At 63.4% G+C, this 18,702-nt stretch overlaps 3 protein-coding genes and 1 non-coding gene across 7 annotated transcripts; 2 read left to right on the top strand and 2 right to left on the bottom strand.

Annotated features, from left to right (window-relative positions):
- Positions 1 to 1,660: 1,660 nt before the first annotated feature.
- On the top strand, positions 1,661 to 4,403 carry WFIKKN1 (WAP, follistatin/kazal, immunoglobulin, kunitz and netrin domain containing 1). The gene is made up of 2 exons (XM_032425959.1): positions 1,661 to 2,180; positions 2,880 to 4,403. The coding sequence occupies exons 1-2, from the start codon at positions 2,010 to 2,012 to the stop codon at positions 4,353 to 4,355; spliced, it is 1,647 nt and encodes a 548-aa protein (XP_032281850.1). The 5' UTR covers positions 1,661 to 2,009; the 3' UTR covers positions 4,356 to 4,403.
- Positions 4,404 to 4,720: 317 nt separating this feature from the next.
- Positions 4,721 to 6,483, bottom strand: METTL26 (methyltransferase like 26). The gene is made up of 6 exons (XM_032425777.1): positions 6,208 to 6,483; positions 5,892 to 6,054; positions 5,643 to 5,702; positions 5,211 to 5,278; positions 5,029 to 5,107; positions 4,721 to 4,952 (listed from the first exon to the last, which is right to left on the bottom strand). Exons 1-6 carry the CDS (start codon positions 6,402 to 6,404, stop codon positions 4,905 to 4,907), a joined length of 615 nt encoding a protein of 204 aa, XP_032281668.1. The 5' UTR covers positions 6,405 to 6,483; the 3' UTR covers positions 4,721 to 4,904.
- A 363-nt stretch (positions 6,484 to 6,846) lies between these two features.
- On the bottom strand, positions 6,847 to 6,917 carry TRNAG-CCC. The gene has a single exon. It is a non-coding gene; the product is annotated as a tRNA-Gly (tRNA).
- Positions 6,918 to 12,896: 5,979 nt separating this feature from the next.
- On the top strand, positions 12,897 to 17,988 carry MCRIP2 (MAPK regulated corepressor interacting protein 2). Of its 4 annotated transcripts, none has more exons than XM_032426029.1 (5): positions 12,897 to 13,038; positions 13,134 to 13,251; positions 16,944 to 17,071; positions 17,287 to 17,388; positions 17,618 to 17,988. In XM_032426029.1, the coding sequence occupies exons 1-5, from the start codon at positions 12,987 to 12,989 to the stop codon at positions 17,686 to 17,688; spliced, it is 471 nt and encodes a 156-aa protein (XP_032281920.1). In that variant the 5' UTR covers positions 12,897 to 12,986; the 3' UTR covers positions 17,689 to 17,988. The 4 variants fall into 4 exon arrangements, 3 of the variants coding, with proteins under 3 accessions (XP_032281920.1, XP_032281921.1, XP_032281922.1); XM_032426030.1 differs by having other exon boundaries at positions 17,287 to 17,353; positions 17,618 to 17,982; XR_004301990.1 differs by lacking the exons at positions 12,897 to 13,038; positions 13,134 to 13,251 and adding exons at positions 13,366 to 13,608; positions 15,939 to 16,078.
- Positions 17,989 to 18,702: the final 714 nt, after the last annotated feature.

Genomic DNA, 18,702 nt, shown 5'->3' with positions numbered 1-18,702 from the left:
TCCCAGGACCCCGGGATCATGACCTGAGCCGAAGGCAGACGCTTAACGACTGAGCCACCCAGGCGCCCCTGAGCCTCTGGTTTTAACTGGCCAGGTGGTAGGTGTGGCTGGTGCCGGCCCTGGCCGTGAGGGCTGAGCCTGGCTGCCGCGGCCACCTCAGTCCAGGCCACACACGGGTCGTTTCTCAGTGGGCCAGACAGGCAGCCCGCCGCACTCCAGAGGCCGCTACTCTCTGCTGCCTCCGAGGGTGGAAAGTGGGACGCCCCGAGCCCCCTCCCATGTCCGTGTAGGCGGGCCTAACTGCCTGAGGGTGGTGGGCATGGAGCCAGGGATGCAGTGGATGACTTGGGGGCTTCCCATCTGCAGAGACTCAGCACGGCCTCCCGGCCCCAGACCTGGGCCTGGGGTGGGAAAGCCACCTGCTAATGGGGTTCAGTCCAGGGGTGTGGTGGCACTGATGGGTGGGGAACCCCTCTGAACGAGCCTCCCCACCCCCTACCTACCGCTCGGGGACCCAGGCCTCTAGCTGCAGCTCTCTGAGGGACTGTCCTGGATCTGGAACCCCCACACCCACGGTCCCCTTGTATGCATTCTCTGCATCCGGGGCGTCTCTTGGTCTCACTCTGACCAGACAAGGCTTTTATTTCCCTGCCTCCCAGGTCAGAAGGTCAGACGCAGGGCCATGGGATGTTTTCCATTCGCTCTCCGAGCAGATGCTCCTGGGGCCCCAGGCCCCTGGGAAGGGTTTGGAAGGGTAGAGTCCAGCGGCTTTGTCCTGTTGCTGCATTAGATCTCCCTGCCAGGCCTGCCAAGGAGGGGCTTCCATCCCCCCACCCCGCCCCGCCCAGGGAAGACTCCTCCTCCCAGGGGCTTGAGCAGCTTCTGGGAAACTTGCTGTTTCCAGGGTGCTTTTTAGATGACCTTGGCCTCGGGATTGTGTGGGGCCACAGCTACTGAAATTCAAGTCAGCCCAAGTAAACACTCAGTTCCTCGGCCCCAGCAGCCTCGTTTCCAGTGTTTGCTGCCTGTGTGACTGCTGGCTATGCCGGCCAGCATGGTTTCCTCCCTGCTGAGCGTCCTGGGACCTCACTTCTTTGGTACCTGCCTTGCCTGGTCGTGGAAGAGCCTGGACCTGGAGCCATGCTGGGGGCGCTCCGGAAATGCAAAGTCCTGCCTTGCATCGGCCTCCCCCAACCCCCATCAGCTTTGGGTCACCGGAGGCCTCCACACTAGCAGAAAGGGTTTCAGTTTGACCCCAAGACCTGTTGGCATGTCGTGACCCTGAGAAGGATCACGGAGAAGGTTGTGAGATTTTTTTCCTGCGGAGGGAGCAGAGCGCGTACTCGTTGCGGGGTCGAACACAGAGCCCCTGTGTCTATGGACATGATGAATCTGGGTAAGGGGCTGGTGTGGACCTGCTGTGGGGGAGAGCCAGGCCCTGGGCCAGCTGGGGCGGGTTGGGGAGCCAGAGGGGGTTGGCCAGCCCAGGCCCCTCCTCTGACCTGGGCTGGGAAGGTCTGAGAGGCAGCTTTGACCCCTGGGCCCTTCCATCCCCAGCCCAGTGCCTAGAGGGAGGAGGGGCTCCAATTACAGCCTCCCTCCCCTCCCCTCCCCTCCCCCGCCAGGGCCAGCCCTTCTCTGGCCCTTTTCCGCCCCTCCTGACCCTCGTGGCCAGTGTCTTCCGTGCTCCTGGGCCTCGGCCCCTCCCCAGCCCTCCTCCGCTCCCCACCCCCTGCCCTGTGCTGACCACAGAGGGGCCAGGCAGGGGAGGGGCTGGCGCCACATGCACAGACTCAGAGCTGTGAGAGGCCCGGAACCTACCCAGCCCCTCGCACTGCTGTGGGCTCGGACCTTGGGGGCCAGGGAAGAGCCCTGGGGATCAGTCAGGGGCCCGAGGGCAGGGGCAGCAACCGCAGGCCTGGAAAGGTAGATGCTTTCAGGGGGCAGGCTAGGCAGGGCCTGAGGAAGGACTGGTGGCACATCCCCCACCCCCTGGCCCGGCGGTCCCCATGCTGGCCCCGAGGCCACTCCTGCCGCTGCTCCTCGTGGTTGGGCTGACCTTGGGGGCCAGCCTGCCGCCAGGACCCAGAAGCCACTCGGGCGTGTGCCCCAACCAGCTCAGCCCCAACCTGTGGGTGGATGCCCAGAGCACCTGTGAGCGTGAGTGCGTCAGGGACCAGGTAAGCACAGGCCCTGGTTGGGGGTCAGACAATGTGGGGGGCTCAGGGCACCTTGGGGGCTGGGTGAGTCTGGGGAAGCCCAGCCCTACCCCTGCACCCAGGCCTTGCCCACAGGCGGACCCCAGCAGCTGCACTGCGGCCCCATTCCTGGGAGTCTGCTGCCTCCTCAGGCTCCCCACACTCGGCTGCTGGGGTTTTAGGCTGTTCTGTGTATGAGGGTCCCAGAGGACACCCCCAGTCTTTGCCTTCATGTGTCTGAGATTAAGAGCTCCCTCCTCGCTCCCCAAACCTGCCCACCCCCACCCTAGGACCAGTTGTTCTCAGGACCAGCAAGGTCGAAAGGCAGGGGGGTTCACACGTGGACACCTGCCCTGCAGCCCTACCCTGCACCACATTCAGTGGCCTTGAGCACGTTGTACGTGGCCCCCCCCAACCCCCACCCCTGCCCCAGGCCTTGGTTTCCTCGTTGGTGTGATGAAACCCGCTCTGTGGGGTGAGGACCTGAGGATTCAGTGAGCTTCGGTGACGTGACACACTCGACAGGGTCTGATAGTAGAGCATGGGAAGGCAATTTCTGGGAACGTGTTGGGCTTTCCCCAGGGGAGACAGGTTCCGGGAAGGGCAGCTGGGGCTCAGCTCCCTCTGGACAAGCTGACAGGCGGAGCTAGGGTGCCCACTGAGCTACTCCCCACTCCCCAGGACTGCGAGGCCGCCGAGAAGTGCTGTACCAACGTGTGCGGGCTACAGAGCTGCGTGGCGGCGCGCTTCCCCGGCGGCCCAGCGGTACCCACGCTGCTGGCCTCGTGTGAGGGCTTCACATGCCCTCAGCAGGGCTCCGACTGCGACATATGGGACGGGCAGCCCGTGTGCCGCTGCCGGGACCGCTGCGAGAAGGAGCCCAGCTTCACCTGTGCCTCGGACGGCCTCACCTACTACAACCGCTGCTACATGGACGCGGAGGCCTGCCTGCGTGGCCTCCGCCTGCACGTTGTGCCCTGCAAGCACGTCCTCAGCTGGGCGCCCAGCAGCCCAGGGCCGCCGGAGCCCACGGCCCGCCCCACGCCCGGGGACGCCCCCACGCCGCCTGCCCTCTACAGCAGCCCAGCCCCACAGGCGGTGTATGTGGGGGGCACCGCCAGCCTCCACTGCGACGTCAGCGGCCGCCCGCCACCCGCCGTGACCTGGGAGAAGCAGAGCGACCAGCGGGAGACCCTGATCATGCGGCCAGACCAGATGTACGGCAACGTGGTGGTCACCAGCATCGGGCAGCTGGTGCTTTACAATGCCCGGCCCGAGGATGCCGGCCTCTACACCTGCACGGCACGCAACGCCGCCGGCCTGCTGCGGGCTGACTTCCCACTCTCCGTGGTCCGGCGGGAGCCGGCCGGGGCCGGGGCACCCACGCCCTCTGGACCGGCCGAGTGCCTGCCTGACCTGCGGGCCTGCAGCAGCACGGCCCCCGGCCTGGTCCTCTGGCACTTTGACCCACAGCGGGGAGGCTGCATGACCTTCCCCGCCTGCAGCTGCGAGGGAGGTGGCCGCGGCTTCGAGACCTACGAGGCGTGCCAGCAGGCCTGCGCCCGGGGCCCCGGCGATGCTTGCGCGCTGCCGGCTGTGCAGGGCCGCTGCCAGGCCTGGGAGCCGCGCTGGGCCTACAGCCCGCTGCTGCAGCAGTGCCACCCCTTCGTGTACGGCGGCTGCGAGGGCAACGGCAACAACTTTGAGAGCCGCGCGAGCTGTGAGGACGCCTGCCCCGTGCCGCGCACGCTGCCCTGCCGGGCCTGCCGCCTCCGCAGCAAGCTGGCGCTGAGCCTGTGCCGCAGCGACTTCGCCATCGTGGGGCGGCTCACCGAAGTGCTGGAGGAGCCCGAGCCGGGGGGCGGTGGCATCGCCCGCGTGGCCTTGGATGAGGTGCTCAAGGACGACAAGATGGGCCTCAAGTTCTTGGGCACCAAGTACCTGGAGGTGACGCTGAGTGGTATGGACTGGACCTGCCCCTGCCCCAATGTGACGGCTGGCGACGGCCCACTAGTCATCATGGGGGAGGTGCGAGACGGCGTGGCCGTGCTGGATGCTGGCAGCTACGTCCGCGCCGCGAGCGAGAAGCGCGTCAAGAAGATCTGGGAGCTGCTGGAGAAGAAGGCCTGCGAGCTGCTGAACCGCTTCCAGGACTAACCCCGCCCGCCCTGCCTTCCTGTCCTGCTGAATAAAAGCCAGCGCTTCCCCAGACCTCGTGGCCTACAGGTGCTGGACCTCCTGGGGGGCCCTCAGCTGGTGTCCCGCTAGCACACCGGAGCATGGGCTCTAGTCCCAGTTCCGTCCTTGGGAACCTGCGGTTTCCCTGCAGCAGCACAAGCCTCCTGGGGCAGGAGAGCCTAGCAGCCGGCTCAGCCAGCAGGGCCTGAATTCTCACTCCCTCCTCTGTCCCCTCAGCAGAGCAGCCGGTCCAGGAGGCCCCCAAACCCTGACCCCACAGGCCAGACTCCCCCCTGCCCACCACCAGGTGTGGTCCCAGGAGGAGGCATGGTTGACACCAGCAGTGAGCAGCAGACAACACTTTATTCCCAGGTTCTAAGCAGCCCTGTGGCCATCAGCCAAGAGCCCCCAGACCGGGCAAGGCCAGTCCTCATGGCCCAGCCCTGGGAGGCAGGGGCTGGCCTCTGGGTTTGGTCCAGGGGAGGGGGGGATCTTGGTGGAAACACAAACACGTGAGAGCAGGTGCAGTTACTCTTTCCGGAATATCAGGCACTTGTTGTTGGCCGGCATGTCCACCTAGGGCGAGGCGTGGGCTGCAGTGGCTGACCAGGCCCCCAGGGAAGCGGCCCATGCCCCCCGCCCTCCCACCTACCATCCTTTCAAGGAGCAGGCCGCTGGCTTGGCCCAGGTCCTCCAGGAGGGCCGTGTCCCGCAGCCCCCACTCAGGATTCCTGCAGTGAGGGCCAGGCGGGGGAGAAGGTGCAGCTGTGGCTGGGGGCAGCCACCCAGCCCACCTGCCCTCCCAGCCAGGCCCCCCACCTATCCAGCTCTGACCTGCATCTAAGAGTCAGATCAAAATCCACGTTACTCTGCGGAGTGATCTTCCCATTGACGGCATAAGGCTGCGGAGATGGGGACACGGCTCTGCCCGCCACCCACAGACACGGGGTCAGCCATGCCTCCGTGGACACACAGGCAGTCTTGCACGCCGGCACCCAGAGAATGAAAAGGACACACCCCTCCCTGCCCCCAGGGCGGGGGACAGCTGAGGACCAGCTGGTGAGCCAGGGGGTTGGAGGGAGACTGGCAGATGACCAGGAGTATGTTCAAGAAGGAAGACCCTGGGTGCAGGGGAGTCGAGGGAGAAGGCAACTGAAAATACTGCAACCAAAAGGAGGCAGTGCAGAAAGTAGGACGCAGCCGAGACTGGCTGGGATCAGGATTGCCTGCCAGGGGAGGCCCATCATCTCTGGCCGAAGCACTCACCCCATAGGTGATCAGCAGCGCCTTGGGTTTGAGCAGATGTCCCGCTGCCCTGAAGAGCCCCTGGGGAGTGAGGAAGCAGGATGTCAGTGAGGAGCTTTCTCTCCCCAGGCACCTGAAAGAGCCCTCGGCCTCTCTGGCCAGAGACTCAGCCTGACCTCCTCAGGCCTCAGTGCCACCCTGCTCCCTCCCGCTGCACCCAGAGGGCTGCCCCGCGGCGCAGGTGGGTGGCTTGCCCACGCGCCCACAGACCTCGGTGCAGTTCAGGGGGCTGATGTGGATCATGTTGATGCACAGCAGCAGATCCAGCGACTGGGGCAGGATCCCGCCCCAGTGCTCCCAATCCCAGGTCACGTCCAGGTACAGCGGGGCCTTCACGTTGGACAGCCCCTGAGCCTGAGTGGTGGCCGAGATGCTGTAGAAGGGCAGCACATGGTTGAGGGGAGCTGAGAGGGGTCCCCCGGTGGCGTGGGGAGTCGGGACAGCGGAACAGGCCCTGCTCCGCCTGACCCCGCGCCCCGCCCGCTCTCGCCAGCCGGGGTCCCGCCTTTCCCGCGCCCCGCCGCACCTGTCCAGGCAGCGCTGGTCCACGTCGGACGGCTGCCACTCGGCGTGGGGGAAGGCCCGCGCGAAGTGGGCCGTGTGCTGGCCGGAGCCCGAGGCCACCTCCAGCACGCGGACGCCGCGCTGGGCCGGGTCCATGTACTGCCGCAGCACGCGTAGGATGGGCTCCTTGTTCCGCTCGGCCGCCGCCGCCACCAGCATCGCAGCAGCTCAGCCGGCCCGCCGGTAGCCGCAGTCAGTCGCCGCGAGACCCACCAGGCGCCGCAGTCCGACGCCGCGCGGCCCGCTGGGAGTTGTAGTCCGGCGCCGCGAGGCCGGCCGGGAGTTGTAGTCCGGCGCCGCAAGGCCGGCTGGGAGTTTAAAGGGCCGGCAGCCGCAGGAGGCGCACCGGGAGCCGCAACCCCGGCGAGGTCATTGGTCGGTTGAGTTGGGGTCGCTGGCTTACAGGCGACCGTCAGCTCAGTACCCAGTGGCCCATGGCCGCTCCGGCATTTTCATGGAGCTTGTCACTCTCTCATTCTCCAAAATTGCCTTGTCCGCGTTGCTCCGGAATGGGTGTTTCCTTGTGGTCTTCTTTCCTTTTGAAATCAGTGTGGTTAGCGAGAATTAGTTTGTTGAGATGGGGAAAATGAAAACTACCACATGCGCCGCCCGGGAATCGAACCCGGGTCGCAAGAATGGGAATCTTGCATGATACCACTACACCAGCGGCGCTGCTGACACACTATCCGCCCGCGAGATTTAAGGGATTGTGACGCAACCTACCGGCGCGCAGAAGTACCATAGTGCATGCGCACCGCCCCTGGGCGGGGGGGGAGGGGGGAATGCCCGCCCCAGCGCCCCGAAGCCGGCGGGCGGGTTGGGGTGGGAGCACTGGGACTGGTCGGGTCCGCGTGAAGTGGGGACGGGGGCAGTCTCGCGGTGTCACCTGGGCCCCCAGCGCTAGAGCAGACAGAGCGGGCCTAAGGGACGAGGGCTGGGGGCCACGATTCGCGCCCGCGCCTTGGAAACCATGGCAACTGCGGGCGTCCGGAGCCGGTGGGGCGTGGCTACGATAGCGTTCCTTGTGGGCGGGCCTTCGTGGCTGGGCGGGGCTCGTGTCGGCTGGGCGGGGCTCGTGTCAGCTGGGCGTGGGTGGAGCGGTCCTGGCCGGCAGGGACCGGACGGACCGGACGGACCGGACCTGTGATGCTCAGGGCTGTCCTGCGAGGCCGACAAGACCCGCGCTAGCCCAGGGTTTGCGGACGTTGTGAGGGGGCTCGGCGACCCCGGAATCGAGTCGGAGCCTTATTTGTTGTGTTCAAGGGTATTTCCCCGGTGGTCAGCTTGGGGCCCGTGGCTCCGAGGGGCCCCGTTCTGCAGGCTGAGGGCCGCGTTCCGCAGCGGGCTAGATTCTCTCCCTTGTTTGCGCAGTTTTTCACGAGAGAGACCCCCATACCCGACAGCACTCTGGCCGGGGCTCAGAGGGTGGCCCCAACCCAGGCTTTAACCTGGGGTTGTCATGGAGGGCCCGGAATGTGGTTGGGTACCGCGAGGACAGTCTTGCAGTTTAGGGTGGGGAAGTGGCGTAGGATTGTCGGGGCTGGACCGGCCCCCTAGGGAAGTGCTACTCAGTCGGCGGCCGCCCCGTCCAGGCAGCCCCACTGGCATTCTGCGCGTGACCACCCTTCCCTAGGCTTTCTGTTTCACAAGCCAGAGATTCCCTTGCCTGAATCACCTTTTGCCTCCTTCCACCTGGTCTGCCGGCTGAGCTGGGCATTTTCTGTAGCCTTCCATGTGCGGGGGCTGAGAGGAGCATCTGCTGTGGTTCATAACAAGCCCCTTTCAGCCTCACCTGGGTTCACACCAACCAGGTGACTCTTGGAGCTCAGGGGTTGGTAGCCAGGAGACCCGACGTGTGATTAGAAGGCTGGAGACCAAGCCCATCACCAACGATAAATGATCTCATCAACCACGCCTGTGTAACGGGGCCTCCCTAAAAACCCAAAATGAAGGGGTTCTGGAGCCTCTGGGCACATGGAGGTGCCAGGAGGGGGAGGGTGGCGCTCCTGGGCAGGAGGCAGGGCCTGGAAGCTCCGTGCTCCTTCCCCACCCTCACACCCCACCCACCCACCCTGTGGGTGTCTTCTATCTGCTGTTCCTGAGTCATAGCCTTGATGATGAACCAGTAACCGTAAGTAAGGTGTTAGGTCCCTGAGTTCTGTGCGCTGTTCTAGTAAATTATGGCACTCGAGAAGGGGGTTGTGAGAACCCTGACTTACAGCTGGTGACAGCCTGGACGTGGTGGCGAATTCATGGGATGGGGCCTTCAGCCTGGGGGGGGTCTGCATTCATGCCTGGTAGATAGTGTCAGAATTGAGTTAAATTGTAGGACATATATAAAGTGTTGCAAGTGTTTTCCTTTACACTAGGTGTTCTGTAAGAGGCAAGAAACCAGACTGACCAGTCTCCCTGATTCCTCCAGGTCGTATGGCCCAGCTTCAGAAGCTGCCCAAATACCCAGCAGTGTCTTCATTTAACAGCACTTGGCCTTAGGTTGTTATCTGATGTAGGAAAGACGTTAGGGTTCGAAGCCTATGGCCAAGAAAGAATTCTTGGGACATCTTTGGTGCAAAAAGGTGGTTTTATTAAAGCACAGGGACAGGGCGCCTGGGTGGCTCAGTCGTTAAGCGTCTGCCTTTGGCTCAGGTCATGATCCCAGGGTCCTGGGATTGAGTCCCACATTGGGCTCCCTGCTCGGCGGGAGGCCTGCTTCTCCCTCTCCCACTCCCCTTGCTTGTGTTCCCTCTCTCGCTCTCACTCTGTCAAATAAATAAATAAAATCTTTAAAAAGAAAAAAAAAAAAAAGCACAGGGACAGGACCCGTGGGCAGAAAGAGCAGCGCTGGGGTCATGAGGAGTGGTCTTTCTTTCCCTTCCTTTCTTTCTTTCTTGATTTTATTTATTTATTTGACAGAAAGAGAAGGACAGAGAACGCAGCAGGGGGAGGAGATGAGACTCCCCGCTGAGCAGGGAGTGAAGGCAGATGCCTAAAGACTGAGCCACACAGGCGTCCCCCCATTACATCCTTTCAAGTTGGGAGGGGTTTAGGGACAGTGTAAGTCTCTAAGGCATTTGGAAGCAAGATTTCCAGGACCTTGAGAGGGCTAGCTATTGTTGGGTAAAGGTCATTTATTACCATCTAATAAAACCTGAGTTATGAGACCCTTCAGATATATATCGGTGGGCCATATGCTTGGGGGATGCTGCCAACATGTATCTTGGGGGGTAGAGATAAAGGAAGTTTCCAAAGGAATTCTTACATGTTAAAGTAGACTCACAGGGTCCTGGGGGTGGGGGTGGGTATCAGGCTAGGATTGCCTTTTGCCCTTAGCAAAGTGTCAACATCGAGGCAGTTGAGTCCCTAGAGGAATGTCACTCTGCCTGTTTCAAGGACTTGTCCGTGGGCTGCAGGCAATAACCACCTGCCACATTTGCTGCTCTGGGCTGGCCTGGGCTGCCCGCTGTGTGAGCTACCCCCTGCCCGCTGCGCTCACCAAGCTCAGAGCTAGAGAGGGCTGCAGTGTGTGCACAAGTGTGTGTGAGTATGTGTATACACATGAATGCTTGTGTGAACACGTTCGAACACACATTTTCTGGAAAGTCATGGTTGTGTGTCAGACTCTGGGAGGGTCCAGGACCCCCAGTGAAGTCTCTGACCCTGCTAGGGCCTGTGCTCGGTGGGGCATTCTAGGATCTTGTCTCCTGAGGCAGAATTCAGCTCCCAGGCAGCCCTCCTGAGCTTCTCACCCACTGTGTGCAAGGTACCTTGGCATGGGCCACCTTTCCAAATAAGTGTTTAGCCACATGATAACTCTCTAGTGCCCAGAGAGCCGTGAGCAGACAGGAGACCCCCGATGGGGGTGCAGGCTTCCTCCGCAGCCCTTTGCCAGGCGCTGGGCACTCCCCCTCCTGTCCCCTCATCCACCGCCGCCTCCCTTGATACACTGGCTTCCTAGAGCTACTGTAACAAATGACCCCAAACTCGGTGGCTTAAAACAACGGACATTTATTTTCCCATACTTCTGGAGGCCCCAAGTCCGAGAGAAGGATGGTCTGCTCCCTCCAGAGGCCCTACAGGAAGAAGGTGCCTCAGCGTTTCCGGCGGCTGGTGCCTGCAGGCACTCTGCCTTCACCTTCACCTAATCTCTCTACCTGCGTCCAGACGTTCCTCTTTCTCCTACAAAGACACGTCATTGTATTTAGGGCCCATCCTAATCCAGGATGGCCTTATGTGGAAACCTTGCCTAACTTATATCTACAAAGACTTTTACTCCAAATAAGGTCACATTCTGAGGTTCCCAGTGGGCATAGCTTTTGGGGGGACACCACTCAACCCCCCAGTGCACTTAGGTTTGGGAATGGCCAAGCAATCCCAGAAACTGGGCAGTAGACCCAGGAGCCCCCAGCCAGCGCCCTTCCGGGGGATCTCTGGCCCTCCATCATCCTGGATCTGCCTTGATGAGGGCGTAGATTTCAGATGGAGCCAGTTACTGAGAATGACTGAAAACAAACTTCCTCCTCTTTCAGGTTAAGTTTTAGAACTGTATTTAGAATCTTTGAAAGAAAATTTTTATTTGCTTTTATTACGACGACTGGGGTCTGTGAGGCGAAGCCCTTTTCTTACCCAGACAGCCATTTTATCTGCAAGCTGGGTGAGGCCCCTCCCCCCCGGGGCGGCTGCCCTGCTGGGCTTGGGGGCAGGTTCCCAGCCTCCCCAGGAACAGGGAAGGTGGTGGGCCCTGCAGGGGCTTCACAGCCAACACCCCCGCCAGGGTGTGTCCTGGGAGCAGTGAGGCTGGCAAGGCCCCCTCTGGGGGAGACCAGCCCCCCCAACATGCAGGGGGCTTCACTGCCTGCCCCCACCACCTGGCCTTCCTCCTCCTTCAGCTACCTGGGGACCCCTGGGCTCTCCCTCACCCCCTCCCCCCCCCCCCCCGGGGGCCCCCCCCCCCCCCCCCCCCCCCGCACCCTGGCTGTCTCCCCAGCATGTGAGTGAGCAGTGTGCTCAAGGCCAGGCAGCCAGCACAGATGGTGCAGGACCACGCTGGCCTTGAGTCGGCTGTGGGGAGGGACAAGGGACAGACACTGCAGGGTGCACAGGGGGGCTGGGGAGGGGCTTGCTCGGGCCTGGACTCCTTGGACATGCTGTTGCCTGGGGGGACCCCGTCTCCCCTCTCAGGATCACAGGCTTGCCGCAGCCAAGCAGGGTGCAGCCCAGCCCACCCTGCGGAGCAGGAAGCTGGGGAGGGGGGCCCCTGGGACACACACTTCCCTAAGAGTACCTGAGCAGGCCTGGCTCCCTCCCACCAGCCACAAAGGCTCATGGGAAAGCTGGGGGGGGGGACAGAGCACAGAGCAGGTGGGGAGGGAGTTCCTCCTGCTGTCACTCCCCGCCCCAGCGACAGGGCTACCCCCCAACCTTCTCAATGTCCTGCGCTCTGCCTGGGGGGTGGAGAGGCTTCAAGTCTGCTCTCAAAGTGAGCTGTGGGGGGAGCTGGGCCTTTGTTCCAGGGGCCCACTGGGCCGCTGCTGTAAGTCCCCTTGCCCCTTGGGGGCGGCAGCTCCCAGACCAGGTCCCAGTGGACACCCCAGACCCTGGTGCCTGCTGGACTGAGCTTCCTCAAATATTTGTGGAACAGCATGCGAGCCCCGCAGTGGCTGTAAGAGCCTCGGGGGCGGATTCCTGGACAACTCTGGGCAGAGTGTTTTCTTGGGTGGGGGGCATGCTAAGGATTGAACTCAACCAAACGGAGGACGAGGGGAGCCTTCCGTTGAGCACGCTAGGTCCTGGGGCTCACAGACCCCAGAGTGTGGTGCTTCCTCTCCCACAGCCTGGGCAGCAGTGGGGAAACCCTCAGCCCTGAGCAGCCCCTGAGCTGGGAGGAAGGGGCACTTCTATGTAATTCTCAGGAAGGAACCCGGGGGGTGGAGCCCGCCTCCCCCTTCGTTCCAGGCAGGCCACCTGAGTCTGGGGACCAGTAACTGGTCCTCTCCAACTGGGATGAAACAGGCAAACCGGGCATCCTCACTCACCCACCTCTCTCCCCAAGATCCCACCCCCCACACTGCTCCCGGACTGAATGGGATCCCCCGTCCCTGGAGCTGGGGGTGCGTCTTGGCATGGGAGGCTCAGTCAGGGAGCAGAGTGCACCCACTATTCCTGTCCCACAGAGTGCAAGGGAGATTCCCAGGGCGCCAGGTTTCTGCCCAAACCCACTTTTTCTGGTCTCCGGCCCCTTGGTCCCAAGACCCAGGCCAAGAATGACCCTTCACGCTGGCTCAGGCCCACCCAGGCACCTTGGCTGAAGCTCCCCAACGTGAATGGGAACAGCCTTGCTTCCAGGGTGCGCACAGAGCGCCCCCAGCGCCTGTCAACGCGCCCCCACCCGCACCCCCGCACCCGCGGCTCACCTGGCCTTCCGGCGGTGGAAGGCCGTCCCAGGCCCCAGGACGCTTCCTCTGCCTTGGCCGTGGGCCATGTGGGGTGGGGCGCTGGTGGCTGCCCTCCGCAGCCAGTCTCCCCAACGGGCGGAGCGCCACCTCCGCCGCGTGCCCCGAGGCCCGCCCGGACGCGCGGGCCCTTTAAGGGCCGGGGGCGTGTAGCGGCCCGCCCCCTCCCCGCCGCGCCCGGCCGCCCGTTAAAGGGGCCGCGCCCTGGGCCCCCGCCGAGTGCGAGCCCCGGCGGAGGGCTGGGCAGGGCGTGCGTCCCGGTGAGCGCGCGGGCGGCCGGCCCCTCCGCACCATGTACACCATCACCAAGGGGCCCAGCAAGCTGGTCGCGCAGCGCCGCACAGGTGCGCGGGGCGGGGGGCGGGCAGGGCCGCCGGGGGGAGGGTCCGCGCAGTGACTGCCCAGGCGCGGCGGCGGCTGACGCGCCCCGTGCCCGCAGGTCCCTCGCAGCAGCAGGTGGAGAGCCGGCTCGGCGAGCTCCTGAAATGCCGGCAGCCCGCGCCGCCGACCCCACCGCCCCCGCGGGCGCAGCCGCCCGGACCCTGGCCCCTGTCGAGGTGAGACGCGCGGGCCGGCCGCCGGGGGCCGCGGGACCGAGAGGTTGACCTTGGGGAAGGTTCGCGGAGACCCGGCCACATGCTCGGGGCGGGCGCGGGGCGGGGCGTCCGACCCCGCCCGCGCGGGCGTCTCTGGCCTCCGCACCTCCGCACCTCCGCGCCTCCGCCTCACCTGGCACCTGGCACCTGGCAGGGTCGGAGGGGGTTGGGGCGGATGTGCACGATCCCCTCTCCCACTCTGGCCCAGTGGGACCTTGGCGGAGCCCGAGTGGGGAGGAAGCGGACCAGCTCCTGGATCGGAGGAGCTCCACGCGGCTGACTCAGATTCCCCGGGCGACCTTGGGCGGCGAGGCCAAGGTTTGAGGCGAGCTGCCCAGGAAGGCGGGAGCAAAATCTCCTAGGGTGCTGGCCCGCAAGGCCTCCTGGCTCTGGCCCCGGCGGGAGGCTGCCAGCCCCGTCCTTGCAGGGCGGGCTGGGGGAGAAAGTGCACGTGGTTCCCTTTGGCCCTACCAGGGCACCGCTCTCCTGTGCCCTTCACCCAAAACACCCTGGCTGGGCACTGGAGGCCTCCCGCAGATGCTCAGGCCTTGCCGGAACCTGCAGTTTTCTGCCTTTCCTGACCAGCAGTTTTGCCAGTGCCCAACGCCTGCCCCACAGGAATCTCAGTCCTGGCCAATTTGGCCTCCACATGACCTTGACCTGGAGGTCAGATTCCCCCCCCCATCCCCCAGAGCTGAGCCTTTTACTTTTTTGTTTCAGCTCTGGACCTTTGGTTTCGTTTATTCTATGCATTTCCTGGACCTAGGGCTTTCTTCCAAGCCCACAAAAGCCTGAGGCCTCCTGGGCTAGGCGGTGGGTAGGGGCAGCAGATAAACAGGGTAGCTGACTCTGGGCCCCCCCGAGGCAGCTCTGAGGGTGCAGGTGGTGGGGGCCTGCCAGGAGGGGGCAGCCTGTGGGGATCTTTCTGGGCTGAGGCCCTTCCCTAGGGTGGGGGTGGCTTCTGCTGGGGGCACGTTGACATTTTGAGGTTGCTTCCTAGTGATGAAAACGTTCTAGGGCAACCACAGGTGGGTCCTGGGGAGACAAGGGAGCAGGGCCTTGGAGGGCAATTCTTGGGACCCAGGCTGTGTTATAATATTGCCTTGTGATTTCAGCTTTGGTCCTCACGGCTGCCCTGCTGCCCAGAGGAGTAAACAAGACATAGGTGTATAGCCACGACTGGTCACCTAGGCAGATAACCTGGGAGCAGAGTGGTCCAGGGTGCCCCCCACCCTCTGACCTGGAGAAGCGTGTCACCTCTCTCTCCTGAGTCCCATTGCTGATGAAATCAGGGTGCATCTGTGCCAGGGTTGGGGCGTGCTGGGGAGGGAGATGGGAAAGACCGCGTAGAGCCCTTAACCCCCCCACCAGGCCTCACCTTCACCCTCAGCCAGTTGGGCACACTGCAGCCTGCTGGGTTAGGAGGGTGCTGACCAGCCTGGCCTGAGGGAGCGCAACCCTCAGCCTGCCTCCGTCCTGTGTGGATCCTACTGCGTGCCAGGGAGTGGTGAGCAGGCACAGCATGTGCTGGCTGTGCTGGGCCCCCTCCCAGTCCCCGTGGCCTTGAAAAGACCCTGCTGGGAGGCCAAGTGAGTCTCCCCTACCCCCTCTCCTGAACTTTCTCGGGGGGCCACCCTCCAGAGTGGCTCCACGCGCCTTCCTATCCTGATTTTTCCCCTGTAGTGCCTTTTTACTACCCGGCATCCCTCACCCCGACTTGCCCACGAGAGAGGGGGTGTCTGGGCCACTGCTGCATCCTCCACGCTTGGTGTGCCTGGTGCGCCGCAGGTGCTCAAAGCATCTGACCCGCTAATTCTGCAGGCTGGGGTTCTGGCCTGCCATGGGGCCGTGCCTCTGAGCCGCTCTTGCTCCCGGTGTGAGACAGAGAGCAGAGATCAGTGCAGGTGACATTCATTGTCGGGAAGAAGATAAAATGGCGCCACGTGACCCCCAGATGGTCACGCGAGCAGGTCGGGGAGGTGGCCTGGCAGTTTTACTGAGTCGTGGGCTTTGAGGTCAGGCAGGTGTGCAGGTATGTTCTGGAACTAGCAGCTATTCACAGTGTGTGACTTTGGGCGGGTCACTTCCCTGTCTCGAGCCCAGGGTCCTGGGCTGGAAATGGGTGGGTGGTTTACCGTGGGAGTCAGAGAGGAGACTCAGTGCCAGGATGCCGTGTGGGTGCTGAGCAGGGACACTGGAGTGTGCCTACGGCAGCATCCTTGGGAGCAGGCACAGTGTGGCCTTCATCCACAGGTGCACGCTCGAGCCAGGGCCCTTTCCCCAGAGGGCCTGTGGAGCATCCTATGTAACTAAGTCCCAGTGGGGTAGGGGATTAGGTGGGTGCCTGCCTGCTCGGGCCCCTGCTCAGCCCTGGTCAGGCCACGGCCTTGGTCCCTGTGACCCACAGCCCACGGCTGCAGTTCCCTTTTTGGTTTTCCTTCTTCCGTGTCCAGCCTCCACTTTCCTGGAGTCTGCAGGCTTGTGGGGGTGGGGGTGGCAGGCAAGGGGCTGTCCAAGTTGAGGACAAACCTTCATACCTTCTGGTTGGTGCAGCTCAGGCCTGGGAGGAGCCCTGCCCCCCTACATTTTCTTCACTGGCCTGGAGCTGGCGGGACCGGTGCCCCTCAAGACACTCCTCTTTATTTTAGTGCCCCTCTCAGCCAAGGAGGACCCCCGAGCGGCGGTGGGGCACCTGAGCCCAGGAAGGCGAGCAGGCCGGCGGGACCGCGAGTGCCTGGCGGAGTGGCACGTGCAGCCCAGGACTCCCGGCTCCCACCTCCTGCTGTAGGTGCGGGCCCCGCTCCCTCCACGGCCCCATCCTGGGCTTTGTGTGTGCAGGGTTAGGCCAGCTGCCGCCGGCAAGGGCAGCCCATCAGTGCCCTGGGCCCCACTGATCGCTGACCGGGACAGGCCCAGTGGCTCCCTGGACATCCCATGCCCACCAGGCTGAGCTCCAGAGCCTGGGGGCCATCTCCTCACTCAGCATTCCCACCCCCTGTGGGCAAGAGTGTTGCCTCGTCTGGGACCTGCAGGGATGGGCTGGGCTGGGGTTGAAGTCACAACTTCTCCACTCAGTGCTCTTTGGCCAGACCATCACTTAGGGCTCATCCCCACGGAGCCTGGGGCAGCCAGGAAGAGGGAAGGGCACCGATTGCCTGTTTGTTCTTTGGGTCCTTTCTCCCACACTGGGGACAGTGGTGAGATGGAGAAGCTTGGGGGGGGGTAGAGAAAATGGCCGAGAATTGTGCCTGGCCAACTGTGGTTGGGTCAGAGTGATCTGGTTGTAGCTTAGATCTGAACGTGGGTTGCTGGAGGCCTGGCTGGTCCTGGGGAGGTGGGATGCAGGTGGCAGTAGGGGTGCCCGAGAGACCTTTGGAGGAGTGCCTGTGTGCCTTGAGCATGGAACCCTGCTGGGGGTCTGGGGCACAGGGCTGGGGACTGCAGGTGTGAATCGAGCTGCTGGGGGCTTGGGCCTGCAGGAGAGAGGCCTCCTCGGCCACCACTGCAGCACGCAGCTACCTTGAAGGTCAAGGAAGTGCCCAGGCTGGGCCTGGCCTGGGAGTGGTGGGGGTGGCCTGAAGCTGCTCCTGGAGCTTTGCCAGGCATCACCTGGGCTTAGGACAGTTGCTGACCGGCTCCTCCCCCCTCCACAGTCCGGGACCAAGGCTTGTTTTCAATCGGGTGAATGGCCGGCGGCCCCCCGCCACATCTCCATCCCTTGAGGGAACCCAAGAGACCTATACGCTGGCCCATGAGGAGAACGTCCGATTTGTGTCTGAAGGTAGTGTCGAGGCCCAAGGGTGAGGCCGGGCCCCTGTTCCTCCTCCCCACTGTGACCTGGTTCCAAGCAGCTAGAGGGCTGGGCTCTTCCTAGGCTGTCTCCCCGTTGGTCCTGTGACTGTCCAGTGGGCTGCCTACTCCCCTTCTTAGCTGGGGTCCTGGGTGGGAGACAGGAGGCCAGGGGCCTGGCTTAGCCCTACTGCCCTCCCCCCACAGCTTGGCAGCAAGTGGAGCAGCAGCTGGGTAGTGGCCCAACTGGCGATAGTGGGCCCAGACCTGTGCAGTACGTGGAGAAGACCCCCAGCCCCCGGCTGCAGAGTGAGCCCCCCCTGCTCTCAGGGAGTCCCCTCCACTCCCTCCAACCCTGACCTGGGCCCTGCTGCGTTCTAGCCCTAGGGGATTGGGGAGGGCGCTTGAACTTGACCTGCTTCTTCCCAGTGCTTGCTACATTTGGGTCTGGGGGAGGGGCTTGTGGTCAGCTCAAAGGGACAGACACTGACTGATCTGGGAGGCAGCATCACTGCCCAGCCTTCTACTCTGCCCACAGACTTTGTGCCCATTGACCTGGACGAGTGGTGGGCACAGCAGTTCCTGGCCAGAATCACTAACTGCTCCTAGCTGCCTTGGAAGGAATGCTGCCCCAGGGCCCAGCCCTGCCCCCCGCCAGGAGAGGACCACGGAGCCCTATTTAGCCGCTGAGGCAGGCCGTCCTTCACCCTGAGTCTGGCCAGGAGCCGGCCACACCTGAAGTGCCAGCATTTGGACTCTTGCACCTGCTGACCCCTTGGACCAGCTGTCCTATGCTGCCAGGGGCCAGAAGCTGAATTTGTCTGACCTCAATCCTGCTCACTGTGCCCAGGGACCAGCCCCTGGGGCTGGCAGGGAGGAGCTCCAGACTAATAAAGTTGAGAAACTGCCCTTTTCGAGTGGCCTTTATTTGGTATGTGGGGGGTGGGGTCAGGGTCCTCACATACTAGGTCCAGCCTTTCCTTGGCCCCATAGCTGCAGCTCTGCCCAATTCTGGCCTTCCTGTGTCCTGATGGAGGTGCTGGGGCCCTCTCTGGGCCAGCTCATCTTTCTTGGATGTCGCTGGACCTTACCTGCACCACCCAGCTTTCTCTCCCCGTTGGCAAGTGCTTGAGCCCCATCTCAGGATACACAAATGTTATCAACTGGCCGGGGGATCGAGTCCCAGAGGCCCAGGACTGGGGCCAGATCTCAGGAGGCTTAGTCCTGTGTCTTAACCCCCCAGACCGAGTTGCCCTGTGGGACACTGCTTTGCCTCCTGGGTGGGTGGCATTGCCTGCGGAGTGGAGTGGAGTGGAGTACCCCAGGTGTGGACGCTAGAGGGCTGGTGGTAGTAGGGTGGAGCCCAGTGGGCTGGCAGTGAGTGTGACAAGCGCATTCCCATAAATAGGGTGCGTGTCCTTCCCAATATACAGGTGGGCCCCAGAAAGTCGGGCACCTCCCTGGTTCCCGCTGTAGCCTTGCTAGGGCCTCGCCATAGGGTCCTGGCTTGGGAGTGGCCGCAGAGGCCCGGGCCGCGACGGCTCTCAGGGTGCCCGAGAGACCGCCCACCGCGAGCCCGGCGAACCTTCAACCCTGACCGCGGTCACGCGACCCGGCTCTGGT

The sequence above is a fragment of the Phoca vitulina genome, unplaced genomic scaffold, assembly GCF_004348235.1.
Source record: "Phoca vitulina isolate PV1807 unplaced genomic scaffold, GSC_HSeal_1.0 scaffold33, whole genome shotgun sequence".
Classification (NCBI taxonomy): Eukaryota; Metazoa; Chordata; class Mammalia; order Carnivora; family Phocidae; genus Phoca; species Phoca vitulina.
This window is presented reverse-complemented; position numbering and strand designations above follow the sequence as displayed.